This window comes from Oryx dammah, unplaced genomic scaffold (genome assembly GCF_014754425.2).
Source record: "Oryx dammah isolate SB20612 unplaced genomic scaffold, SCBI_Odam_1.1 HiC_scaffold_27, whole genome shotgun sequence".
In the NCBI taxonomy this organism is placed as follows: Eukaryota; Metazoa; Chordata; class Mammalia; order Artiodactyla; family Bovidae; genus Oryx; species Oryx dammah.
Genome location: NW_024070211.1, coordinates 74,069,947 through 74,095,110, shown reverse-complemented (window position 1 = coordinate 74,095,110; position 25,164 = coordinate 74,069,947). Strand labels below are relative to the sequence as shown.

The window sequence follows — 25,164 nt, the reverse complement described above, 5'->3', positions numbered from 1 at the left end:
AGCTATTTGTAAGGCCTTCTTAGATAACCAGTTTGACTTCTTGTATTTCTTTTTCTTTGTGATGGTTTTGGTTACCACCTCCTATACAGTGGTATAAACCTCCATCCTTAGTTCTTCAGTCACTCTGTCTAACAGATCTAATCCTTTGAGTCTGTTTGTATTTATGTTTTGTTCAGTCACTCAGTCGTCTCCGACTGTTTGCGACCCCATAAACTGCATGACACCAGGCTTCCCTGTCCTTCACTATCTACCAAAGCTTGTTCAAACTCATGTCCATTGAGTCAGTGATGCATCTCCTCCTCTCTTGTTCCCTTTCCCTGCCTTCAATGTTTCCCAGTATCAGGGTCTTTTCTTATGAGTCAGCTCTTCACATCAGGTGGCCAAAGGATTGGAGATTCAGCTTTAGCATCAGTCCTTCCAATGAATATTCAGGTTTTATTTCCTTTAGGAATGACTGATTTGATCTCCTGCAGTCCAAGGGACTCTCAAGAGAGTTCTCCAACACCACAATTCAAAAGCATCAATTCTTCGATGTTCAGCCTTCTTTATAGTCCTACTCTCAAATCCATACATGACCACTGGAAAAACCATAGCCTTGACTAGATGGACCTAGTTGGCAGAGTAACATCTCTGCTTTTTAATATGCTGTCTAGGTTGGTTATAGCTTTTCTTCCAAGGAATAAGCATCTTTTAATTTCGTGGCTACACTCACCATCTGCAGTGATTTTGGAGTCCAAGAAAAAGTCTGTCACTGTTTCCATTGTTTCCCCATCTGTTTGCCATGAAGTGACAGGACCGGATGCTATGATCTTTGTTTTTTGAATGTTGAGGTTTAAGCCAGCTTTTTTACTTTCCTCTTTCACTTTCATCAAGAGGCTCTTTAGTTCCTTTTCACGTTTTGCCATAAGGGTGCTGTCTTCTGCAGATCTGAGATTATTGATATTTCTCCCTGCAATCTTGATTCCAGCTTGTGCTTCATCCAGCCCTGAATTTCATATGATGTACTCAAATATAAGTTAAATAAGCTGGTGACAATATGCAGCCTTGATGTACTCCTTTCCCAATTTGGAACCAGTTCGTTGTTCCATATCCAGTTCTGTTACTTCTTTACCTGCATACAGGTTTCTCAGGAGGCAGCTAAGGTGGTCTGGTATTCCCATCTCTTGGTAAGAATTTTACACAGTTTGTTGTGATCTACACAAAGGCTTTAGCATAGTCATCGCTCAGTCGTGTCTGACTCTTTGTGACCCCATGGACTATAGCCTATGCGGCTCCTCCGTCCATAAGATTCTCCAGGCAAGAATACTGGAGTGGGTTGCCATTTCCTTCTCCAGGGATCTTCCCCACCCAGGGATTGAACCCGGGTCTCCCGTATTGCAAGCAGACGCCTTTACCATCTGAGCCACCACGGATATTTTTCAATGAAGCAGAAGTAGATGTCTTTCTGGAATTGTCTTGCTTTGTCTATGACCCAACAGATGTTAGCAATTTGATATCTGGTCCCTCTTCCTTTTCTAAATCAGATAATTTCATAGGCTAATGAGTGTGAGGAGTATTCCAAACATTTGGGGGAAGGAGTGGGGATTTGTAGGAATTGGGCCACTGCCCATTTTTTTGTCCTTTATGGTTAGCCTTAGAACTGTCATGGTGCCTGTGTATGTATCATTTAGCTTGTTGATATGTTATAATGCATGTATATTGAGGCTCAAGGTCTAGTGGAAGTCAAATATGTGCTATCTTGAACCTATTTGGTTCTAATAAGTTTATTTCATGTTGTCAGACGATGTTCTTCTTTTAAAGGTTGTGCCCTGCCCACCTCCCTCCTGTTTCAGTTTCACAATTTATATATACTTGGTTTTGTTTGGGTTCTCTTCTCTTTGGTTGTTCTGTCTTTTCTTTGACTTGTACCATACCCATTTTCTTAATTTCTGTAACTTTATGCTTTTGTATCTGGTATGGTGTGGTTTCACTTCTTTAGATATTTTCTTGCCGTTCTCACACTTTCTTGCTTTTTATTAGATGGATTTGGTGTCATTTTGTCAAGTTAAAAACAAATATCTGCAGTTTTTATTTTTTGGCTCCACCGTGTAGCATGCAGGATCTTAGCTCCCAGTTCAGGAACTGAACCCTTTCCCTCTGTAGATAAAGTGCAGAGTCTTGACCACTGGACTACCAAGGAAGTCCCAATATCTGTACTTTTATATTTTGACAAAATACAAGTTTGACATTTTTACTGATGTGGAGTATTACCTAAAGGCATATTTCATTTCATAGTAAGAGTACAGAATTTTTCATTGTACAGTCAAGGTTAATTGGGGCATTCTGTGCTTTGTTAAAATATGTTTTTATTAGAGTTAGATCTAAATGGTGATACTTTAAGAGCACATATAATTTTTAAAATTATATACTTACTTTTTATACAGAGGCTAATATTTTATATGGGCTTTCTGTAGGATCTGATGACTTCTGAATGCTTTTATTTCTCTTTGTAAACTACTTATTCTACTGTGTCTTTTCAGAGTACCTCAGATTCACCCTATCTCCTAAATGTGTTCCTCTTCTTTTTTACTCACTATATCAATTGAATATTTGGTCAAGAAATATTGAGCATCTCTTATGAAAGGTATTAGGTAATGGTCAATAAGATGGGCTCCAGGCTGAGAAGGGCTTGATTGTGAGTTCTTCCTTGTACTCCTTGAGTGACCTTTGGCAGAATACTTAACTATCAAGTGCCTTTCTTTTCTTATCTGTAAAACTGAGACAAAGGAAATCGCAAACCATTGTTAAACTAAAATGACTTAATATATGTACAACATTTAATATATGTCTGGTGCTTAGTGGGTGCTGGATTTTGTTAATATTATTTTTATTGACCTGGGCTAATACTAGAGTGGTGCTTCCTAAGGCCCCCTTGACTTCACACTCCAGGATGTAAGGCTTTAGGTGAGTGATCACATCACTGTGGTTATCTGGGTCCTTAAGATTTTTTTTGTACAGTTCTGTGTGTTCTTGCCACCTCTTCTTAATATCTTCTGCTTCTGTTAGGTCTATACCGTTTTTGTCCTTTATTGTGCCCATCTTGGCATGAAATAGTCCCTTGGTATCTCTAAGTTTCTTGAAGCAATCTCTAGTATTTCCCATTGTGTTGTTTTCCTTTAGTTCTTTGCATTGTTTACTTTAGGTTTTCTTATCTCTCCTTGCTTTTCTTTGGAATTCTGCATTCAGATGGATATAGCTTTCCTTTTCGCCTTTGCCTTTGCTGCTGCTGGTGCTAAGTCGCTTCAGTCGTGTCCGACTCTGTGCGACCCCAGAGACGGCAGCCCACTAGGCTCCCCGGTCACTGGGATTCTCCAGGCAAGAACACTGGAGTGGGTTGCCGTTTCCTTCTCCAATGCATGAAAGTGAAAGTGAAGTCACTCAGTCGTGTCCGACCCTCAGCGACCCCATGGACTGCAGCCTTCCAGGCTCCTCTGTCCATGGGATTTTTCCAGGCAAAAGTACTGAGTGAGGTGCCATTGCCTTTGCCTTTAGCTTCTCTTCTTTCTCAGCTGTTTGTAAGCCCTCCTCAGACAGCCATTTTGCCTTTCTTTTTCTTGGAGATAGTTTTGATCACGGCCTCCCATACATTGTTAACGAACTTCCATCCATAGTTCTTCAGGCACTCGGTCTGTCAGATCTGTTCCCTTGAATCTATTTGTCACTTCCACTGTATAATCTTAAGGGATTTGATTTAGGTCATGCCTGAGTTGTCTAGTGATTTTCACTACTTTTTTCAGTTTAAGTCTGAATTTTGCAATAAGGAGTTCATGTTCTAAGCCACAGTCAACTCCTGGTCTTGTTTTTGCTGACTGTACAGAGCTTCTCCACCTTTGGCTGCAAAAAATATAATCAATATGGTTTTGTATTGGCCATGTGGTGATGTCCATGTGTAGAATCTTCTCTTGTGTTGTTGGAAGAGGGTGTTTGCTATGACCAAACAAGTTTGCCAAGTTTTGTTCTCTTAGCAAAACTCTGTTAGCCTTTGTCCTGCTTCATTTTGTACTCCAAGGCCAAACTTGCCTGTTACTCCAGGTATCTCTTAACTTCCTACTTTTGAATTCCCGTCCCCTTTGATAAAAAGGACATCTGTTGTGGTGTTATTTATAGAAGATCACAATAAACTGTGGAAAATTCTGAAAGAGTTGGGAATACCGGACCACCTGACCTGCCTCTTGAGAAACCTATATGCAGGTCAGAAAGCAACAGTAAGAACTGGACGTGGAACAACAGACTGGTTCCAAATAGGAAAAGGAGTACGTCAAGGCTGTATATTGTCACCCTGCTTATTTAACTTCTGTGCAGAGTACATCATGAGAAACGCTGGGCTGGAAGAAACACAAGCTGGAATCAAGATTGCTGGGAGAAATATTGATAACCTTGGCAGATGACACCACCCTTATGGCAGAAAGTGGAGAGGAACTAAAAAACTTTTACCTCTTGATGAAAGTGAAAGAGGAGAGTGAAAAAGTTGGCTTAAAGCTCAACATTCAGAAAACCAAAATCATGGCATCTGGTCCCATCACTTCATGGGAAATAGATGGGGAAACAGTGGAAACAGTGTCAGACTTTTTATTTTGGGGGGCTCCAAAATTGCTGCAGATGTTGATTGCAGCCATGAAATTAAAAGACGCTTACTCCTTGGAAGAAAAGTTATGATCAACCTAGATAGCATATTGAAAAGCAGAGACATTACTTTGCCAACAAAGACCTATCTAGTCAAGGCTATGGTTTTTCCAGTGATCGTGTATGGATGTGAAAGTTGGAATGTGAAGAAAGCTGAGCACCGAAGAATTGATGCTTTTGAACTGTGGTGTTGGAGAAGACTGTTGAGAGTCCCTTGAACTGCAAGGAGATCCAACCAGTCCATCCTAAAGGAAATCAGTCCTGAGTGTTCATTGGAAGGACTGATGCTGAAGCTGAAACTCTAGTACTTTGGCCACCTCATGCGAAGAGTTGACTCATTGGGAAAGACTGATGCTGGGAGAGATTGGGGGCAGGAGGAGAAGGGGACAACAGAGGATGAGATGGCTGGATAGCATCACTGACTCGATGGACGTGAGTTTGAGTGAACTCTGGGAGTTGGTGATGGACAAGGAGGCTTGGCATGCTGCGATTCATGGGGTCACAAAGAGTCGGACACGACTGAGTGACTGACTCAACGGAACTGATAGAAGGTTTTGTTAGGTCTTCATAGAACCATTCAACTTCAGCTTTTTTGGCATTAGTGGTTGGGGCATAGATTTGGATTACTGTCATATTGAATGGTTTTCCTTGGAAACAAACAGAGATCATGCTTCATTCTTGAGACTGCATCCAAGTACTGCTTTTCGGACTCTCTTGTTGAATATGAGGGCCTTGGAAGCATCTCTGTGAACAAAGCTAGTGGATGTAATGGAATTCAGCTGAGCTATTTCAAATCCTAGAAGATGATGCTATTAATGTGCTACATTCAATATGCTGGCAAATTTGTAAAACTCAGCAGTGACTACAGGATTGGGAAATTTCAGTTTTCATTCCAATCCCAAAGAAGGGCAATGCCAAAGGATGCTCTAAACTACTGCACAATTGCTCTCATTTCATATGCTAGCAAAGTAATGTTCAAAATTCTCCAAGCTAGGCTCCAGCTCAATAGTATGTGAACCAAGAACTTCCAGATGTTCTAGCTAGATTTAGAAAAGGCAAAGGAATCAGAGATCAAATTGCCAACATCCAGTGGATCATAGAACAATTAAGACAGTTCTGGAAAAGCATCTGCTTTATTGACTACGTTAAAGCCTTTAACTGTGTGGATCACAACAAACTGTAAAATTCATAGAGAGATGGGAATACCAGACCACCTTAGTTGCCTCCTGAGAAACCTGTATGCGGGTGAAGAAGCAACAGGACTGGACATGAAACTAATGGACTGCTTCCAAATTGGGAAAGGAGTACGCCAATGCTGTGTATTGTCACCAGCTTATTTAACTTATATTTGAGTACATCATGTGATAGGGCTGGATGAAGCACAAGCTGGAATCAAGATTGCATGGAGAATTACCAATAACCTCAGATATGCAGATAATATCACTCTCATGGCAGAAAGCAAAAAGGAACTAAAGAACTTCTTGATGAAAATTAAAGAGGAGAGTGAAAAAGCTGGCTTACAATCCAACATTCAGGAAACCAAGATCATGGCATCTGGTCCCATTACTTCATGGAAAATAGATGGGACACAATGGAAACAGTGACACTTTATTTTCTTGGGCTCCAAAATCATTGCAAATGGTGACAGCAACCATGAAATTGAATGGCACTTGCTCCTTGGAAGAAAAGCTATGACAAACCAAGACAACGTATTGAAAAACAGAGACATTACCTTGCCGACAAAGGTCCATCTAGTCAAAGCTATGATTTTTCCAGTAGTCATGTATGGATATGAGAGCTGAACCATAAAGAAGTCTGAACGCCAAAGAACCAATGCCTTTTAACTGTGGTGTTGGAGAAGAAGTCTCTTGAGAGTCCCTTGAACTGCAAGGAGATCAAACCAGTCACTCCTAAAGGAAATCAATCCTGAATATTCATTGGAAGGACTGATGCTGAAGCTCCAGTACTTTGGCCACCGGACGTGAAGAGCCTACTCATTAGAAAAAACACTGATGCTGGGAAACATTGAAGGCAGGAGGAGAATGGGACGACAGAGAAGGAGATGGTTGGATGGTATAACTGATACATATTGATATGGCATCACTGACTCATATTGATATAGCAGATGTTAGATATGGCAGTTTTAAAATGGACGTGAGTTTGAACAAGCTCCAGGAGATGATGAAGGACAGAGAAGCCTGGCATGTTGCTGTCCATGGGGTTGCAAATAGTCAGACACAACTTAGCGACCGAACCACATGCTAGAGTGGGTGTGTGCCTACTATGTCACTTCCGTCTTGTCCAGCTCTTTGCGACCCTATGGACTGTAGCCTGCCAGGCTTATTTGTCCATAGGATTCTCCTGGCAATAATCCTGGCAATAATACAAGGATAAATAATAGTTTGCCCTGCCCTCCTCCAGGGGGTCTTCCTGACCCAGGGATTGAACCATTTCTCATATGTCTTTTGCATTGGCAGGTGTGTTCTTTATACTAGCGCCACCTGGGAAACCCAATACTAGTGTACTGAAGTAAAACAGGATGAAAAGTTTGTGGTCGTTGACTTTATAAAGACAGTCTAATGAGAGAAGAAACAGATGAAAATAATTTTCAGTCACAGTAAGTGCATAAGGAAGTGAACTGATACTAAGGTAAACATAGGAGAGTCCTATTGGGAAGTACTCCATATTCCTGTGGAACACTGATGGCTTGGGGTGGGTGATGCCTGTCAGAGTGGAAAGAAATGAATGGATTTGGGATATGTTTGGGGAATAGTTAATAATTAATCAATTTAATGTGATTAAGCAATAAAAATAATGAACTCAATTTACTGGTTTGAGTAACTTCGTGATTGCACTGTTACTGAGAGAGTTGGTCAGGGAGCACACAGTTTGGTAGAGAATAGAAGACTGGTTTTGGACACTTAGGCTAGAGATGTCTGTGTGTATGGTCAGGCCAGTCAAGACGGCTGTTCTCTTGTGCTCTGCTCCCTGCCTGCTCCACCAGTTAGTGCTTCACCTATACCCTACTCACCTGTCTGACCTTCCTGCTTATATTTCCTCCAGGCCAACCAGTGATTGCTTTTATCAAAGAGATCTTGAGGGTGGGCTTGTCTCTTGGTTTCCCAGGGAACTAATGCACCCACCAGACATCAATTCCCCACCTAATCCTGGGGAGCAAAGTCTGCCGCCTTGTCCTGCCTGCTGTTAACAGCATGTGGTGGGGTACCGCTCTAGGACCCTGCTTTCAGATGTGTAAATGCCCTCATCTGTTAAACTGCTGTCTCTGTTGCTAACTCCAGGCTCATTCTTCGATCTTAAAACTGGGAAAGTGCAGGCCCTATAGGCCTGTGGGGTGCAGCCCAGCACTTTGAGACATCCAAGGTGACCAAGGTAGGTAATTAGATGTAGGAGTCTGAAGCTAAGAAATTATATAATGTATTACCCAGACTATTTGTAGTACCCCTCTAAAAGATTGTCCTTGTCCCCACATCCATTCTTCCAAATTTGACAAGGTAATCTTTGTAAAGTAGTGACTTGGTTAAACTCTAGGAAAGGTTCCCAATTTCTTACAGAATAAAGCCTAAACTCTTTTGTTAATACGGCATAAGGAAACCTCCCTGACCTGACCTATTTTTACTTCTTTACCACTTGTCACAAAGCATCTAATTTTTTAGCTATGCTAAACTGCTTAGGATTTTCTGAAACTTTATGGTTTTGCAAATGTGGCCTGTTTCTCTCTAGAATCTCCTTGATTTTCCATCAGCAAACTCCCCTCTTTCTTCAAGTTTTGAGTTACATAAAGTATTTAAATAAGGTGTACTGCATTCCAAGCATTTTTTCTAAGTGAAGCCTTCTTTAATTGCTTGCTGCCTCACATGGTTCAACACTCCCACTTATGTGTGGTATTGTTATATATACTTCTTTCATAGCGCTTACTGCATTGTGTTGCAATTATCTGTTTATAACTCTTATTTCCGTCTTCGATTTAGCTGGAAGGTAAGGCTCCAATGGCACTAAGCCATCTTTGCTTACCTGGCACCCTCTTCAATGCCTAACACATAAAAGACACTCAACAATTATTTGTTGAATGATGATTTTAAGAGGTAGTGTTGCATAATAGCAAAATCAGACTTTATATTAGACCAATCAGAGTTCTAGACTTAATATCACCACTTACTAACTGGTGATAAATTATTTAGTATCTCTGAACCTCAGTTTTCTTGTCCTTAATGTAAGGATAATGATAACTTATCTTTGTGAGTTGTTTTGAGAATTATAGATTTTCTAAATTTTCCTAGTGTACTGCCTGACAGAAAGAGAGCATTCATTAGTGGGAGTTGTTTTATCTTTCTGAAAACAGTTCCCTGTAGAATGAAAGATTGTAGTGTCCTTGTTTTTAAAGTAATTAGATATTCGATATGGAAAATTTAAAGTCCCATCAGTTATTTTTAAAATATTATGTAATTTTATAGTTTTCTGAACTTGATCTTTTATCATTTTAGAACGTGATTCAATTTTATTAATAAAACATGATGTTAATTTATTAAATTTAGTTTGTAATTTATTGACAATCCTTAAATATACCTATATCAGATAAAACACGAAGCAGAATGTACTCTATTATGAAACTGTGATGTATGGTAAAATATGAAATAGGTACATTTATAAATTCTGATGAAATCTGAAGAGTTTCTAAGATTTGAGCATATGATTTTGTGGGTAACAACTGAAAGTATCTGAGTAGGTAAGTGACATCTTCATAGACTGCCTTTTCAAACTCATATTCAAAGTGCTGTTGTTTTTGTAAACATGTAACTGAGCAGGACCCTATAGGGCCTTCCCAGGACAGACCCCTCTCTCATATCCTCTGCTTTAGCTCCTCTGTGTTACCTAGGTAATAGTCTCTGATGCCCATTTTCTGAGTGGTTTTACAGCGGCTAAAGTGAAAGTGTTAGTTGCTCAGTCGTTTCTGACTCTTTGCAACTTCATGGACTGTAGCCCACTAGGCTCCTGTGTCCATGGAATTCTCCAGGCAAGAATATTGGAGTGGGTAGTCATTCCTTTCTCCAGGGGATCTTCCAGACCTAGGGATCAAATCCACATCTCCTGCATTGCAGGCAGGTTCTTTACTGTTCGATTCTTTACAACTGCTAAAACCCCCACCAACTGGAAGAAATTAACTACTTAATTGTTGACCTTGAGTACATAGCCCCTACAGCCTACAGGTGCCTAAGGATTGATAATGTTAATCCGTGTGACACCACCCTGTTACCTCACCGTCAACCAATCAGAGAATTGTGCACAGCTTATCGCATGCCCTGGGATACCCCTCCCTTTCCTTGCCTTTAAAAATGGTTTGCTGAAACCTTTTTGGATTTCAGGCTTTTGGAACACTAAGAGCCCTGGAGTTCTTGCTTGGTGTCCTTTAGTTAATGTTATGTACACTTTCCTTTATCACAACCTGATGTCAGTAGATTGCCTTTACTGCATGTCAGCGTGTGGACCTGAGTTTGTTTTGGTAACTTATGTTTTCTGGATCCGTGTACTTTAGAGCAGAGTTGTTCAGTAGACCTCCATGTTCACCATCTGTGGGAAGTAGCAATTTATTTTAGCTCAATTTGTATTTCCAATAAGGAACTTGGAATTATTTCTGTAAATATGTGCTTATTTCTGTACTTGGGAAAGCACTGGTGTTACTAGCTTGTAGACCTCCTCCCTCATTTTTGACTACCTGCTTCCTATTATCAGTGGATGGCAGGAGAGGAGGAACGAGTAATCAAATTGCTTGTCATAGGTCACCCAAGATTTATTTAAAATACTTTTACATTTACTTGTGTCCATGTAACCAAATTGCCATAGTAATTAGGACCATTTCCACTAACAATTTATGTTTGGGATGAATTTATAAAATTTAGTTACCTAGATTAACTGAACTTGTGTTTAAATTTAATTTTACTTATTTGGCAGTACTGGGTCTTAATTGCAGTATGTGGGATCTTTAGATTTGTCATGCAGACTCTTAGCTGTGACGTATGGGATCTAAATCCCTAACCAGGGATCAAACCAGGGCCCCCTGCATTGGGTGCTCGGAGTCTTAGCCACTGGACCACCATGGAAGACCGTGAACTTGTTTTTAAATTGAACAGAAGATTTGCTTGATACTGTGTAGCATAGAATTTTCTACAGTATTCTAATACCTTGTTATTCTAACAAGCCATATTTAATCCATATTTAATAAACTACTCCCTCTCTAATCTTAATCACTTTGCAAACTGTGTCATTTTCCCTGCTATAACTTGAACTTGGTTTACTTTCTGTCTACCTACATTCTGACTTCTGCATTTGAATGCACACCTTAGCTGATCTGGTATGTTAGGTTTTTAGTTCTGCAACTGCCATATTGCCTGTGAACTTTATTTTCACACTAGTTCAGCTATGCACTCCAGTGGTCCCATTTTATATTGTCTCCTCTCTAGGAACTGTTCTGCCTCTAGACTGTTTAATCATGGTCCCTGTCCTTTGAAGTTTTTTTTTTTTTTTTTAATTCCTTTTTGGCTGTGCTGCAGTGTTTTTTGTTGCTGCTCAGGCTTTTCTAGTGGCAAACAGTAGGGGAGTACTCTCTAGTTGCGGTGTGCGGGCTTCTCATTGCAGTGACTTCTCTTGTTGCAGAGCATGGGCTTTAAGGAGAGCAGGCTTCAGTGGTTGTGGCTTTTGAGCTCTAGAGCACAGGCTCAGTAGTTGTGGCACATGGGCTTAGTGGCTCTAAGGTATATAGGATCTTCCCAGATCAGGGATCAAACCCATGTCCTCTGCATTGGCTGGTGGATTCTTTACCACTGAGCCATCAGGGAAGCTCCTGAAGTTTTAATACAACAAATAATATCGAGTGCATAGTACTGGGCACTGGTCTAGGTGCATGGTATACACCAGAAACAAAACAGACAAAAATCTATGCCCTTTTGGAGAGTTTATAGCCTAGTGGAAAGAGAAGAAACAAACAAAACCCATAGTAAGTATGCAAATTATATAGTGTTTTACAAGTTGATGAGTGGTATCAAGAAAGAAAAAGTAGAGCAGGTAAGAGATAAAAGGGAATTCAATTTTTTTGTTTTAAAAAATTTTACTCTGAAAAATGTAAGATAAATAGTCGCAAGAATGGTACAAATATGTATGCTCTTGACCCAGAATCACATATTGTTAATGTTTTGTCATATTTACTTTAAAATTCTCTCTCAAAAACATGTAACACTTTATGAATTTGTGTGTCATCCTTGTGCAGGAGCCATGTTAATGTTCTCTGTATTGTTCTAATTTTAGTGTATGTGCTGCCTAAGCAAGCACAAACATTGTAGTTTTAAATAAGGTGGTCAAGTTAAGTGTTCGCTGAGAGATTGGTGTTTTAGGAAAGTCTAGAAGGAAAAAAGGGAAGAAGCCATGCAAAGAGGAATCAGTGGGAGATGGGAATGAGAAGAGTGGAATAGGCAGATGGACCAGCTTGTATGAAGTCCAAAGCAGGAACGTGTAAGAACATAAGTTTGATAGGAAAAAGTGAGGTGGGGAGGTAATAGGAGGAGGGTACAGAGGGTAGAAGGGCTCGTAAACCATTAACAGAGATTTTATCCAGGTAAAATCAGGAGCCACCACGGAGTGCTGAGAAGTAATGTGATCAGATTTATTTTGTAAAAGTATTTCACTGACTGCTGAATTGAGAGGAGCACAATGGCATCTGGAGTATCAGGCTGCTGCAAGAATTCAGGCTTAGAGATAACATGATGGTGGCTCAGATCAGGCGAGTAGATGTGGAGGTGGTAGGAAACAGTGGGATTCTGGATATGTTTTGAATGTAGAGCCAACAGGAGATGGTCGTGGATTGTATGTGCACTGTGAGGCAAAGCATGAAGTCAAGTAACTGGTGTGAGTAACTGGCAAGATGGGATGGGGAAGACCTTTGACAGAGTAAGGTTTGAGAAAGATCTGGAGTTCATTTTGGTCAGAGTAAGTTTGAGATGTCTGTTAGACTGCTAGGTAGATATGTCTGGTTGAATATGCCAACAAATCTGAAGTTAAGAAGAGGTCTGATCTTCGCATATGCGTATGGGAGTCATTGGCATAGAGACAGTATTTAAAGCCATGAAACTAATGAGAACTCTAAAGGAGAGAGCAGAGGATGCTAAAACCCAAGCCCTGGTACTCTCCAAGAGGACAGGGAGATGAGGAAAATGGAAAAGTTGAGACCAAGAAGGAATGATACATGATACAATCATGAGAGTATCAGTTCAGTTTAGTCGCTAGGTCGTGTCCGACTCTTTGCGACCCGATGAATCACAGCACACCAGGCCTCCCTGTCCATCACCAACTGCCGGAGTCCACACAAACCCATGTCCATCGAGTTGGTAATGCCATCCAACAATCTCATCCTCTGTCATACCATTCTCCTCCTGCCCCCAATCCTTCCCAGCATCAGGGTCTTTTCCAATGAGTCAACTTCACATGAGGTGGCCAAAGTACTGGAGTTTCAGCTTTAGCATCATTTCTTCCAAAGAAATCCCAGGGCTGATCTCCTTCAAAATGGACTGGTTGGATCTCCTTGCAGTCCAAGGGACTCTCAAGAGTCTTCTCCAACACCACAGTCAAAAGCATCAATTCTTCGGCGCTCAGCCTTCTTCACAGTCCAACTCTCACATCCATACATGACCACAGGAAAAACCATAGCCTTGACTAGATGGACCTTATTTGGCAAAGTAAAGTCTCTGCTTTTGAATATGCTATCTCGGTTGGTCATAACTTTTCTTCCAAGGAGTAAGCGTCTTTTAATTTCATGGTTGCAGCCACCATCTGCAGTGATTTTGGAGCCCCCCAAAATAAAATCTGACACTGTTTCCCCATCTATTTCCCATGAAGTGATGGGACCGGATGCCATGATCTTCGTTTTCTGAATGTTGAGCTTTAAGCCAACTTTTTCACTCTCCTTAATTTTACTTTCATCAAGAGGCTTTTTAACTCTTCACTTTCTGCCATAAGGGTGGTGTCATCTGCATATCTGAGGTTATTGATATTTCTCCTGTCAATCTTGATTCCACCTTGTGCTTCTTCCAGTCCAGCGTTTCTCATGATGTACTCTGCATATAAGTTAAATAAGCAGGGTGACAATATACAGGCTTGACATACTCCTTTTCCTATTTGAAACCAGTCTGTTGTTCCATGTCCAGTTCTAACTGTTGCTTCCTGACTTGCATATAGGTATCTCAAGAGGCAGGTCAATTGGTCTGGTATTCCCATCTTTAGAATTTTCCACAGTTTCTTGTGATCCACACAGTCAAAGGCTTTGGCATAGTCAATAAAGCAGAAATAGATGTTTTTCTGGAACTCTCTTGCTTTTTCAGTGATCCAGCGGATGTTGGCAATTTGATCTCTGGTTTCTCTGCCTTTTCTAAAACCAGCTTGAATATCAGAAAGTTCACTGTTCACATATTGCTGAAGCCTGGCTTGGAGAATTTTGAGTATTTCTTTACTAGCATGTGAGATGAGTGCAATTGTGCGGTAGTTTGAGCATTCTTTGGCATTGCCTTTCTTTGGGATTGGAAAGAAAACTGACCTTTTCCAGTCCTGTGGCCACTGCTGAGTTTTCCAAATTTGCAGGCATATTGAGTGCAGCACTTTCACAGCATCATCTTTTAGGATTTGAAACAGCTCAACTGGAATTCCATCACCTCCATTAGCTTTGTTCATAGTGATGCTTTCTAAGGCCCACTTGACTTCACATTCCAGGATGTCTGGCTCTAGATGAGTGATCACACCATCGTGATTATCTGGGTCGTGAATCTCTTTTTTGTACAGTTCTTCTGTGTATTCTTGCCACCTCTTCTTAATATCTTCTGCTTCTGTTAGGTCCATACCATTTCTGTCCTTTATCGAGCCCATCTTTGCATGAAGTGTTCCCTTGCTATCTCTAGTTTTCTTGAAGAGATCTCTAGTCTTTCCCATTCTGATCTTTTCCTCTATTTCTTTGCATTGATCGCTGAGGAAGGCTTTCTTATCTCTTCTTGCTATTCTTTGGAACTCTGCATTCAGATACTTATATCTTTCCTTTTCCCCTTTGTTTTTCGCCTCTCTTCTTTTCACAGCTATTTGTAAGGCCTCCCCAGACAGCCATTTTGCTTTTTTGCATTTCTTTTCGATGGGGATGGTCTTGATCCCTGTCTCCTGTACAATGTCATGAACCTCATTCCATAGTTCATCAGGCACTCTATCTATCAGATCTAGGCCCTTAAATCTATTTCTCACTTCCACTGTATAATCATAAGGGATTTGATTTAGGTCATACCTGAATGGTCTAGCGGTTTTCCCTACTTTCTTCAATTTAAGTCTGAATTTGGTAATAAGGAGTTCATGATCTGAGCCACAGTCAGCTCCTGGTCTTGTTTTTGCTGACTGCATAGAGCTTCTCCGTCTTTGGCTGCAAAGAATATAATCAGTCTGATTTCGGTCTTGACCATCTGGTGATGTCCATGTGTAGAGTCTTCTCTTGTGTTGTTGGAAGAGGGTGTTTGCTATGACCAATGCATTTTCTTGGCAAAACTCTATTAGTCTTTGCCCTGCTTCATTCTGCATTCCAAGGCCAAATTTGCCTATTACTCCAGGTGTTTCTTGACTTCCTACTTTTGCATTCCAGTCCCCTATAATGAAAAGGACATCTTTTTTGGATGTTAGTTCTACAAGGTCTGTAGGTCTTCATAGAACCATTCAATTTCATCTTCTTCAGCGTTACTGGTTGGGGCATAGACTTGGATTACTGTGATATTGAATGGTTTGCCTTGGAAACGAACAGAGATCATTCTGTCGTTTTTGAGATTGCATCCAAGTACTGCATTTCAGACTCTTTTGTTGACCATGATGGCTACTCCATTTCTTCTAAGGATTCCTGCCTGCAGTAGTAGATATAATGGTCATCTGAGTTAAATTCTCCCATTCCAGTCCATTTTAGTTCACTGATTCCTAGAATGTCGAAGTTCACTCTTGCCATCTCCTGTTTGACCGCTTCCAATTTGCCTTGATTCATAGACCTGACATTCCAGGTTCCTATGCAGTATTGCTCTTTACAGCATCGGACCTTGCTTCTATCACCAGTCACATCCATAGCTGGGTATTGTTTTTGCTGTGGCTCCATCCCTTCATTCTTTCTGGATTTATTTCTCCACTGATCTCCAGTAGCACGTTGGGCACCTATTGACCTGGGGAGTTTTCCCTACTTTCATCAATTTAAGTCTGAATTTGGCAATAAGCAGTTCATGATCTGAGCCACAGTCAGCTCCCAGTCTTGTTTTGTTGACTGTATAGGGCTTCTCCATCTTTGGCTGCAAAGAATATAATCAATCTGATTTCAGTATCGTGTTCCAGAATTTAAATGAAAAAAAAAGTGATTTAATGAAGAGGGAATGATTTACTGATATTAAGATGCAGACTGAGAATTCCTTCATGCTCTCTTCCTTTTATTTCCAATTCATTTCCTTTATACTGTTTTAAAAAAATATTTATTTTTATTTGTTTACGGATTTGACTGCCCCAGGTCGAAGTTATGGCATGCGAGATCTAATTCTCTGACCAGAGTCAAACCTCCATCCCCTGAATTGGAAGCATGGAGTCGTAGCCATTGAACCAGGAAAGTCCTCTGTATAAACTTATCTGGTTATTGTCTATTTGTTCTTCAGGTCTCAGCCTTGATGTGTATATCTGTTAAGAAGCCTCCAAAACCCCAGCTCTGAACACTGTCCCTCTTATATGTTCCACTAACATCTGCCTGTTACATTCCCTGTCGTGTTTCTTGAAAACTGCGTGTGTTCTATGTTATTGTATATCCAGAGCCTTCTGCAATGTCTGCTCCACATAAACATGCAAGTTTTTTTTGTTGTTGTTGAATACATGAAAAAAATGAAATTCATTAAGTGAATATTTTTTAACTGTAATTCTTTACAGAGCAAATATTCTATTTAAAATAGATATTTTCCCTGGGATTTAGCCCTGAGGCAGACATGGAACATTCTTGTGTTGAAAAGAGAGTAAAGACCCAGATATATTACCTCAGCTGCTAGCTACATGATCTTGTTTTATCTTTTTGGTCCACATTATCCCAAACTTTCAGATTAATTGTTACATGTTAAGCCAGTGTGTTTGCTTTTCCAGCTTTTAAAACTGAAGTTTTAATTTTGAAATCTGTAAATTCATAGCTGTTGTGAGAAATCATGCAAAGAAATAATGCAGGTACAATCCTGTGTACGCTTTACCCAGTTTCCTGCAATGGCAATATCTTGTAAAACTGTAACACGGTATAACCACCAGGATATTGACACAACCAAGATGGAGAACATTTCCATCTCATAGGGGTCCCTCATGTTGCCTTTCTAGAGTCACAATCTGTTCTTTCTTTTCCCCACCTTAACCCTTGGCAACTACTAATCTGGAAAGGCAATGCCAAAGAATGCTCAAACTACCGGACAATTGCACTCATCTCACATGCTGGTAAAGTAATGCTCAAAATTCTCCAAGCCAGGCTTCAGCAGTACATGAACTGTGAACTTCCTGATGTTCAAGCTGGTTTTTAGAAAAGGCAGAGGGACCAGAGATCAATTTGCCAACATCCACTGGATCATGGAAAAAGCAAGAGAGTTCCAGAAAAACATTTATTTCTGCCTTATTGACTATGCCAAAGCCTTTGACTGTGTGGATCACAATAAACTGTGGAAAATTCTGAAAGAGATGGGAATACCAGACCACCTAACCTGCCTCTTGAGAAATCTGTATGCAGGTCAGGAAGCAACAGTTAGAACTGGACATGGAACAACAGACTGGTTCCAAATAGGAAAAGGACTACGTCAAGGCTGTATATTGTCACCCTGCATATTTAACTTATATGCAGAGTACATCATGAGAAACGCTGGACTGGAAGAAGCACAAGGTGGAATCAAGATTGACAGGAGAAATATCAATAACCTCAGATATGCAGATGACACCACCCTTATGGCAGAAAGTGAAGAGGAACTAAAAAGCCTCTTGGTGAAAGTAAAAGTGGAGAGTGAAAAAGTTGGCTTAAAGCTCAACATTCAGAAAACGAAGATCATGGCATCCAGTCCCATCACTTCATGAGAAATAGATGGGGAAACAGTAGAAACAGTGTCAGACTTTATTTTTGGAGGCTCCAAAATCACTGTAGCCATGAAATTAAAAGACGCTTACTCCTTGGAAGAAAAGTTATGAGCACCCTAGATAGCATATTCAAAAGCAGAGACATTACTTTGCCGAGTAAGGTCCGTCTAGTCAAGGCTATGGTTTTTCCTGTGGTCATGTATGGATGTGAGAGTTGGACTGTGAAGAAGGCTGAGCGCTGAAGAATTGATACTTTTGAACTGTGGTATTGGAGAAGACTCTTGAGAGTCCCTTGGACTGCAAGGAGATCCAACCAGTCCATTCTGAAGGAGATCAACCCTGGGATTTCTTTGGAAGAAATGATGCTAAAGCTGAAACTCCAGTACTTTGGCCACCTCATGCAAAGAGTTGACTCATTAGAAGTCTGGAAGGCATCACTGGCTTGATGGACGTGAGTCTGAGTGAACTCTGGGAGTTGATGATGGACAGGGAGGCGTGGTGTGCTGCGATTCATGGGGTCACGGGGAGTTGGACACGACTGATCAACTGAACTGAAGTGATGAACATCTAGTTGTCCCAGCACTATTTCTTGAAAAGATTATTCATTTTCTCTTGAATTATTTTGATACCCTTTTCAAAAATCAGCTGACTCTTAAGTGTTTAATGATGGAGTCTGAAATTCTAATCGATCTATCTATCATTAGGCTAGTACTACACTGACTTCATAGTAAGTTTTACAACCAAGTAGTGTAAGTACTCCTTTTAGAAAGATAGTATCAATGGGAAAGTGCTTTCTAAAAGTGTTTTTCTTTTGAGTATTAAGTAAAACATTCCTTTTCTATTAATTAGATTATACCACTACATTTTTAAGTTTTTTATGCATTCAGGTACCTATTAGAATTATCAGTGAGCCAGCTCATAATTTTAATTTAATTTTTTCTAAACATTTCTGTACTGTTTCAGAATTCTTCCATCTTCATATAAAATAATTATTTTTTCTCTTGTTACTCTACTGGAACAGTTTTTTATTAAGATTATTTTAGTTTCATTGTTTATTTTTACTAATAACAGTGCCTGATTCAGTCCTCATAAAAGTTGCAATCTGACCTCAACATAGTGGATATTTTTTTTTCTTGGAGTATTTTTAAAATTTTTTTACAATATTAAAAAGCAAAGAGAATAGGTAGTAAAATGATTTTTGTATATTTTCCTTAGCTTCTTGCCAGTGTCCATCACTAAAACATGCTATCCCTTGTGCCACTTACCCTGAAAGGTTTCTAAGCCCCTATTCCTTCTGGAAAGTAGACATGACTCTTTCCGCTGGTACTACCCTTACCAGAGTAAATTTCACTTAATCCCAATGTTTTTGAATTTTTACTTCCTAGGTTAAAGACCGAAATGGGTATATATGATTAGCAAAATCTATAGGTGTAAGGCAAGCTGGGAGAGCAAGGATCTGTTATTTCCTGCTTTATTTTTGGAAGGTGATACCTGACTCCCACTCATATATGTAATGTAAGGAAATTTCTAAATATAGCAGGGGTCCCAGATATTGAGTGGCTACAAAAGATGATATAGGTTTACTATCCCAAGTTGACTCCCAATACATATCCACCCTTGTTTTCTCCCTAGAGTTCCAGATTGATGTATTTTCAAGTCTGTTTGACATATCCACTTCATATCTTGTGATCATCTCTAACTGTATATATTCCTAAAAGATCTGTTGATTTTTTTTCTTCCCAATCCATTTGTTCGTTAGGCTTTAAGTAACTTGTGCAGCCTCTCAGTAAACTGCATAACTCCATCAGGCTAAACGTATACCTTGATTTTGCATCTCCCTCATTCTCCCCACGTACTCCATCAGCAAGTCCTAGTAGCTTTACCTCTTGAGAGATTTCCTAAATCTCTATAGTTCCATTGTTAAGATGATTTTTGCCATGTGCTTTGCAGCATGATAAAGAGTTTCATGCTTTCCCCCGCTTTGAGCCATTTTTCTATTCTTTATTCAGAGTTTTGTTATTATTGCTGACAAGGTACTGGGGATGCTGACTCAGTGTTACTTCTGAGAACAGGTCTGAGTTATAAATCACCTCTAAATTCAGTCACCATTGAGGCAGTCTGGGCTTTGTGGACTGGCCAAGTCCTATAAGAACATTTCTCACTGCCTTTCTATTGACAGCTTTATCCTCATCTGGTAGTTTTTGAACTATAAGTCAGATTGTGTTCCTTCCCTGCTTAAAACTTTCCAGTGATTGCTATCTAATACTTTTAGTGAAGAATAAGTGTTCAGTGTATGTGAACCATTCAATATGATAGCCACTAGCCATATGTGGCTGTTGAGAATTGAAACATGGTGGATGGAGCTGAAGAATTTAATTTTTAATTTTTAATTACATTTAAATAGCTATATCTGCCTAATAGTGTATTTGGCAACACATCTCCATTGACTTACCTTCATTCTTAAAGTGGAATCCAAAGTCTTTATGACAGCCTTCTGTGATTTGACATTTGCTTATCTCAATAGCTTCATCTCATGTCGTTCTGTCCTTTGGTTTAACCTCATTGGCCTGCTTTCTGTTTCTAGAAATCACTAAACCCTTTCTCAAATTAGGGTCGTTTCACTTATTCTGTTCACCTGGAGTGCTCTTCTATCAACTTTGAACCTGACTGGTTCTTTCACATCCTTTAGATTGTAGAGCAAGCATCACCTAAGAGTGGACTTTCCCGGTCAGCTTGCCTAAAGTAGCTATTACCCTCTTAAGGTCCTTCATAATACTTGTACTATATAGTGTAATTAATTTCCTTGTTTATTTTCAGTCTACCACTCAAGAATGTAAGCTCTGTGGGGGTGTGATCTTTGCTTCTCTAGATTGTGGCATGTTGTACCTATTTGTTAATAATATATATTTGTCAAATTCTTGATATTCTTAAACATTATACACAGAGATTAATTACTTTTTTAGGGGAGTGGGAGGCTAAAGTTTATAAGTCTGCAAGTAATTGATGATTAAAGCAAATTTCTTTTTTAAAATGAAATGAGGTTATAAATAGATGAAAGTTGCAATCTAAATACAAAGTGCCATATTAAAGAAGCTTTATAGTTCAGTGATTTAATAGGATTTTTTTCCTTGCAGAGTTCTAAGAATTTGAAGATATATGAAATTTTTATGTTAGAAAATTAAAACTATATCTGTGGAAACCCCTGGTGAGAAAGGTGCTAATCAGGCTATGTTTATACTGTGGATTCAAGTGGTTAAAGAATTCATTTTAATATTTAAAAATCAATCACATTTAATAATATTGAGCTAATTTAATAATTATAAATTTGGAGTTAGTCTCTTTGTATCTTATCATTTTTAAAGTGCAATTTAGAAATTCCCTGGGGGTCCAGTGGTTATGACCCTCCACTTTGACCGCTGAGAGCCCAAGTTCCATCCCATCAGGGAACCAAGATGCCACAAGACACATGATAGGCCCAAATAAACAAATAAATAAATGATAAAATTTAATTTGACTTCATTCTTAGAAAATCTGATATAATGTGAAGATGAATATCTATAAAAGGATCAACTATAAAAGGAATTTTATCTTTCTGTAACAAATTCATTCCTATTTTAAAAATGATATATTTCATTATGTATTTCTAGTTGATTTATAACTTTTCAGTAATACATTTATTGCTTATAACAGGGGTTATTGTTACATTATGGCTCAACTGTTAATAGAAGTACAAATGAAATAGAAAATGCTGGTCCCTAGACAGTGCAACAAGTAATTGCTTTTGGATTCAGTGCTTTGAATTTTCTTAATTGCTTATTCTGAGAACATGATTTAACCAGTTTATATCTGGTATATCAAGACTACTAATAAGTACTTTAATATTATTATTTATCTTTAATTTTCTAATACACTTAGTAATATCTATTTCTTTCACCGCTTCCCTTGTGATTTTTGTTTTATGTTTAGGATCATCATGTCCAGAGGTCATAACATAAAAAAGTCTCTTACACCTCAAATTTCTTGTTCGACAAGTAAATCTTATGAACAGCTGGATTTTTTGCCTGACAAACTAAGAGCAAAGCTGCTTCCTTTTCAGAAAGATGGCATCACTTTTGCCCTGAGAAGAGATGGCAGGTAAGTACTTTTTTCAAGACATGGTAAAATGATAAATCTGTCAAGTGTGTGTGTGTGTGTAATTTTTTCATTGTTGTTCAGTAGCAAAGAGTCAGATGTGACTGAACAACAATGAAAAAAATTTTTTGTGTATACGTAGTCTTCCTATTGATTTGATTTTTTTTTTTTCTGGATCATGAAATAATAGCTAGATCCTGAATAAGTAGAAACAAAAGCTTTAGAGGACATTTTTGGGTTAACTGGGAACACTTCAACTGGACTGTATTAGAGTGATGTTATCAAATTATAGATACAGTGGTGGTGTTATAGTTGAACAGAATAATGTTTTTGTTCCTGGGAAATGCATGATAAAGAATTTGGGGATAAAGAATCCTGCTATCTAAAGCCTATTTTCTTTGTTTAGAGAAACTTTGAGGGGTCAGCCAAAATATTAACACTGTGAACATTTGAGTGGTATTATAGTGTGTTCATCATATTATTCTTTTCGGCTTTTACATGAGAATTTTCCAAAAACAGAAATTGATGTTTTTTCATGCCTTAATAAATCATCTATCTTTTATCTGTATGTGATTTTATTTTTCTCTTTGTCTTTGGAGTACTACAGTTGTACTATAATTTATTCTATATGATTTGCTTTTTATTTATCCTGGTTAGTATTATACATTTTTAATGTGGGATTTGTGTCATATTGACTCTGGGAAATTTTCAGTCTTCAAATATCGATTCTCACTCATTCTCTTAAGAATCCTCTTCTGCTACTCCAGTTAGACTTATACTTGACCTTTTCTCTCTATCCTATGCTTCCATTAATGTCTCATTATCTGTGTTACATTATGGTTGTTTTTAAAAATCTCTCATATATATGATTGAACTGTTCTAATGTATTTACTCACATATTCAGTTTTTAAAGACCTTTTTAAATGATGAATAAAGTATATGGAAAAGCATGTGCAGATCATAAACATACAACTTGAAGATAGCCATTCACCAAAATCACAAAGTAGAACATTACCTGCATCCCAGAAACCTTCCATTTGCCCTCTCGCAATCCCTATTGGCTCCCTCCTTTCCAAATGTAATCACCATCCTGACTTATTATGCCACACATTACTTTTACATGTTCAACTGTATTATTGTAATCACCCAATGGACATAGTTTGGGTAAACTCTGGGAGTTGGCTATGGACGGGGAGGCATGGAGTGCTGCAGTCAGTGAGGTTGCAGAGTCGGACATGACTGAGCAACTGAACTGAACTGGATTGAATCATCCATTTGTACTCTTTTGTGTCTGACTTTTCTCATTCACCATCACTGCAAGATCCTTCAGTATTGTTGCAGGTAGTTGTAATTGGTTCATTCCCATTGCTGTATAAAATTCCATTGGGTAAATATACCATAATTTATTTATTCATTGTACTGTTGATGAGTACTTGGGTTGTTTCTAGTTTGAGGCTTTTAAGGTAACAGCGCTGTGAACATTCTTAGACTATTGGTAAAAAATATATACACATTTTTATTGTACATATATTAAGAAGAGGAATCATTGGGTTATAAATATTCATATATTCCACTAAGAAGATGCCACCTGTGTTAATCTGTCAGTACTATCAAAATGAAGTATTGACTGGGGTCTGGACGATGGTTAAACAACTGAAACTTAATATTTTCACAGTTCCTGAGTCTAGAATTCCAAAATCAAGATGCTGGCAGAGTTGATTGCTTCTCAGAACTGTGAGAGGAGGATCTGCTCCAGGTCTCTCTTCTTGGCTTTGTGTTGGATATCTTCTTCCAATGTCTTTTCACATCATCTTCCTTCTATTTGTGTCAAAAATTTCCCATCTTATAAAGACATCAGTCATAACTGGATTCAGGCCCACCTTAATGACCGGATTACATAGGCAGTGACTCTGTTTCCAAATCAGTTCACATTTTGGGGGACTGGGTGCTAAGACTGCAACATATGAATTTTGCGGTTACAGTTCAACCCATAGCTTGACCATACATTTTTCAAAGTGGTTTTACCGATTTATACTTGTGTCCCCAGTGTGAAAGAGTTCCATTTGTACCACCAATACCTCGTTTTGCTTAGCTATAATTTCATTTTAGGTATTCTTGTAGGAATATAGTGATATCCACTGAATTTTCATGTACACTTTTCTGATGGTAAATGAAGCTTGACAGCTTTTCATAATGCTTATTAGCCGTTTGGATATCCTATTCTGTTAAATGCTTGTTCGTGTCTTATCCATTTTTCTACTGGGTTATCTGCCTGCCTTTTTCTTACCATTTTGTAGAGACTTATCAGATTTATATTCTGGATGAGTCTTTTGTCAGGTATCTGTGTTGCAAATGATTTTTCTCAGGCTATGGCTTGCTTTTACACTCTCTTAATGATGCCTTGATAAGCAGACATTCTCATATTTAATTTCCTGTTAAATATTCTTTACTGGTATTGTGTTTTATGGCTGACGCTTTTTGTGTCCTATTTAAGAAATCTTTGTCTACTACAAGGTTGTGAAGATACTTTCCTGTGTTTTCGTCTAAAAACTTCTTTGTCTTACGTTTTTATGTTTAGAATAACAGTCTACTTGGTTTTTTGTTGGTTTGTTTGGCTGCTTGACTTGCAGGAACTTAGTTCCTGGACCAGGGATTGAAGCCAGGCCCTGGGCAATGAAAGCTCAGAGTCCCAGTCACTGGACTGCCAGGGAATTCCCTGCAGTCTACTTGGAATTGATTTTTATATGTGGTGTAAGGCAGTGGCCCCAACCTTTTTTGGCACCAGGAACCAGTGTCATGGAGGACAGTTTTTCCACAGAACGTGTTGGTAGGGGGAGGGAATGGTTTTGGGATGATTCAAGAGCCCTGCATTTGTTGTGCACTTTATTTCTATTATTATTACATCAACTCTACATCAGATCATATAGGCATTAAATCCCAGAGGTTGGGAACCCTAGGTGTAAGGTAGAGGTGATGGTGGATTAATAGGTTATTTATTTATTTAATTTTTATATATGAACATAAAATTGCACCGTCACAATTTATTAAAAAGACCAGCTTTTCCCCACTGCACTAGAGTGTCACATGTGTTATAAATCAAGTAATTCTATGTGTATCTCTCTATTATAAGTGCTGTTGAATAGTACTTTCTGCCATGATGGAAATGTTAGTATATGTACTGTTCAGTTTAATAGCTGGCTGCTGAGATGTTGAAATGTGGCAAGTGCTCGA

At 38.9% G+C, this 25,164-nt stretch overlaps 1 protein-coding gene and 1 non-coding gene across 2 annotated transcripts in view; one reads left to right on the top strand and one right to left on the bottom strand.

The window, feature by feature from the left end:
• Positions 1-25,164, top strand: part of ZRANB3 (zinc finger RANBP2-type containing 3) — a 282,932-nt gene that overhangs the window by 6,173 nt on the left and 251,595 nt on the right. The window contains exon 2 of the mRNA XM_040228505.1: positions 21,769-21,936. Within this exon, the coding sequence (XP_040084439.1) occupies positions 21,776-21,936 (161 nt within the window). The 5' untranslated portion in view covers positions 21,769-21,775. The remainder of the gene's footprint in view (positions 1-21,768; positions 21,937-25,164) is intronic.
• On the bottom strand, positions 11,897-12,003 carry LOC120855260. The gene has a single exon (XR_005719223.1). It is a non-coding gene; the product is annotated as a U6 spliceosomal RNA (small nuclear RNA).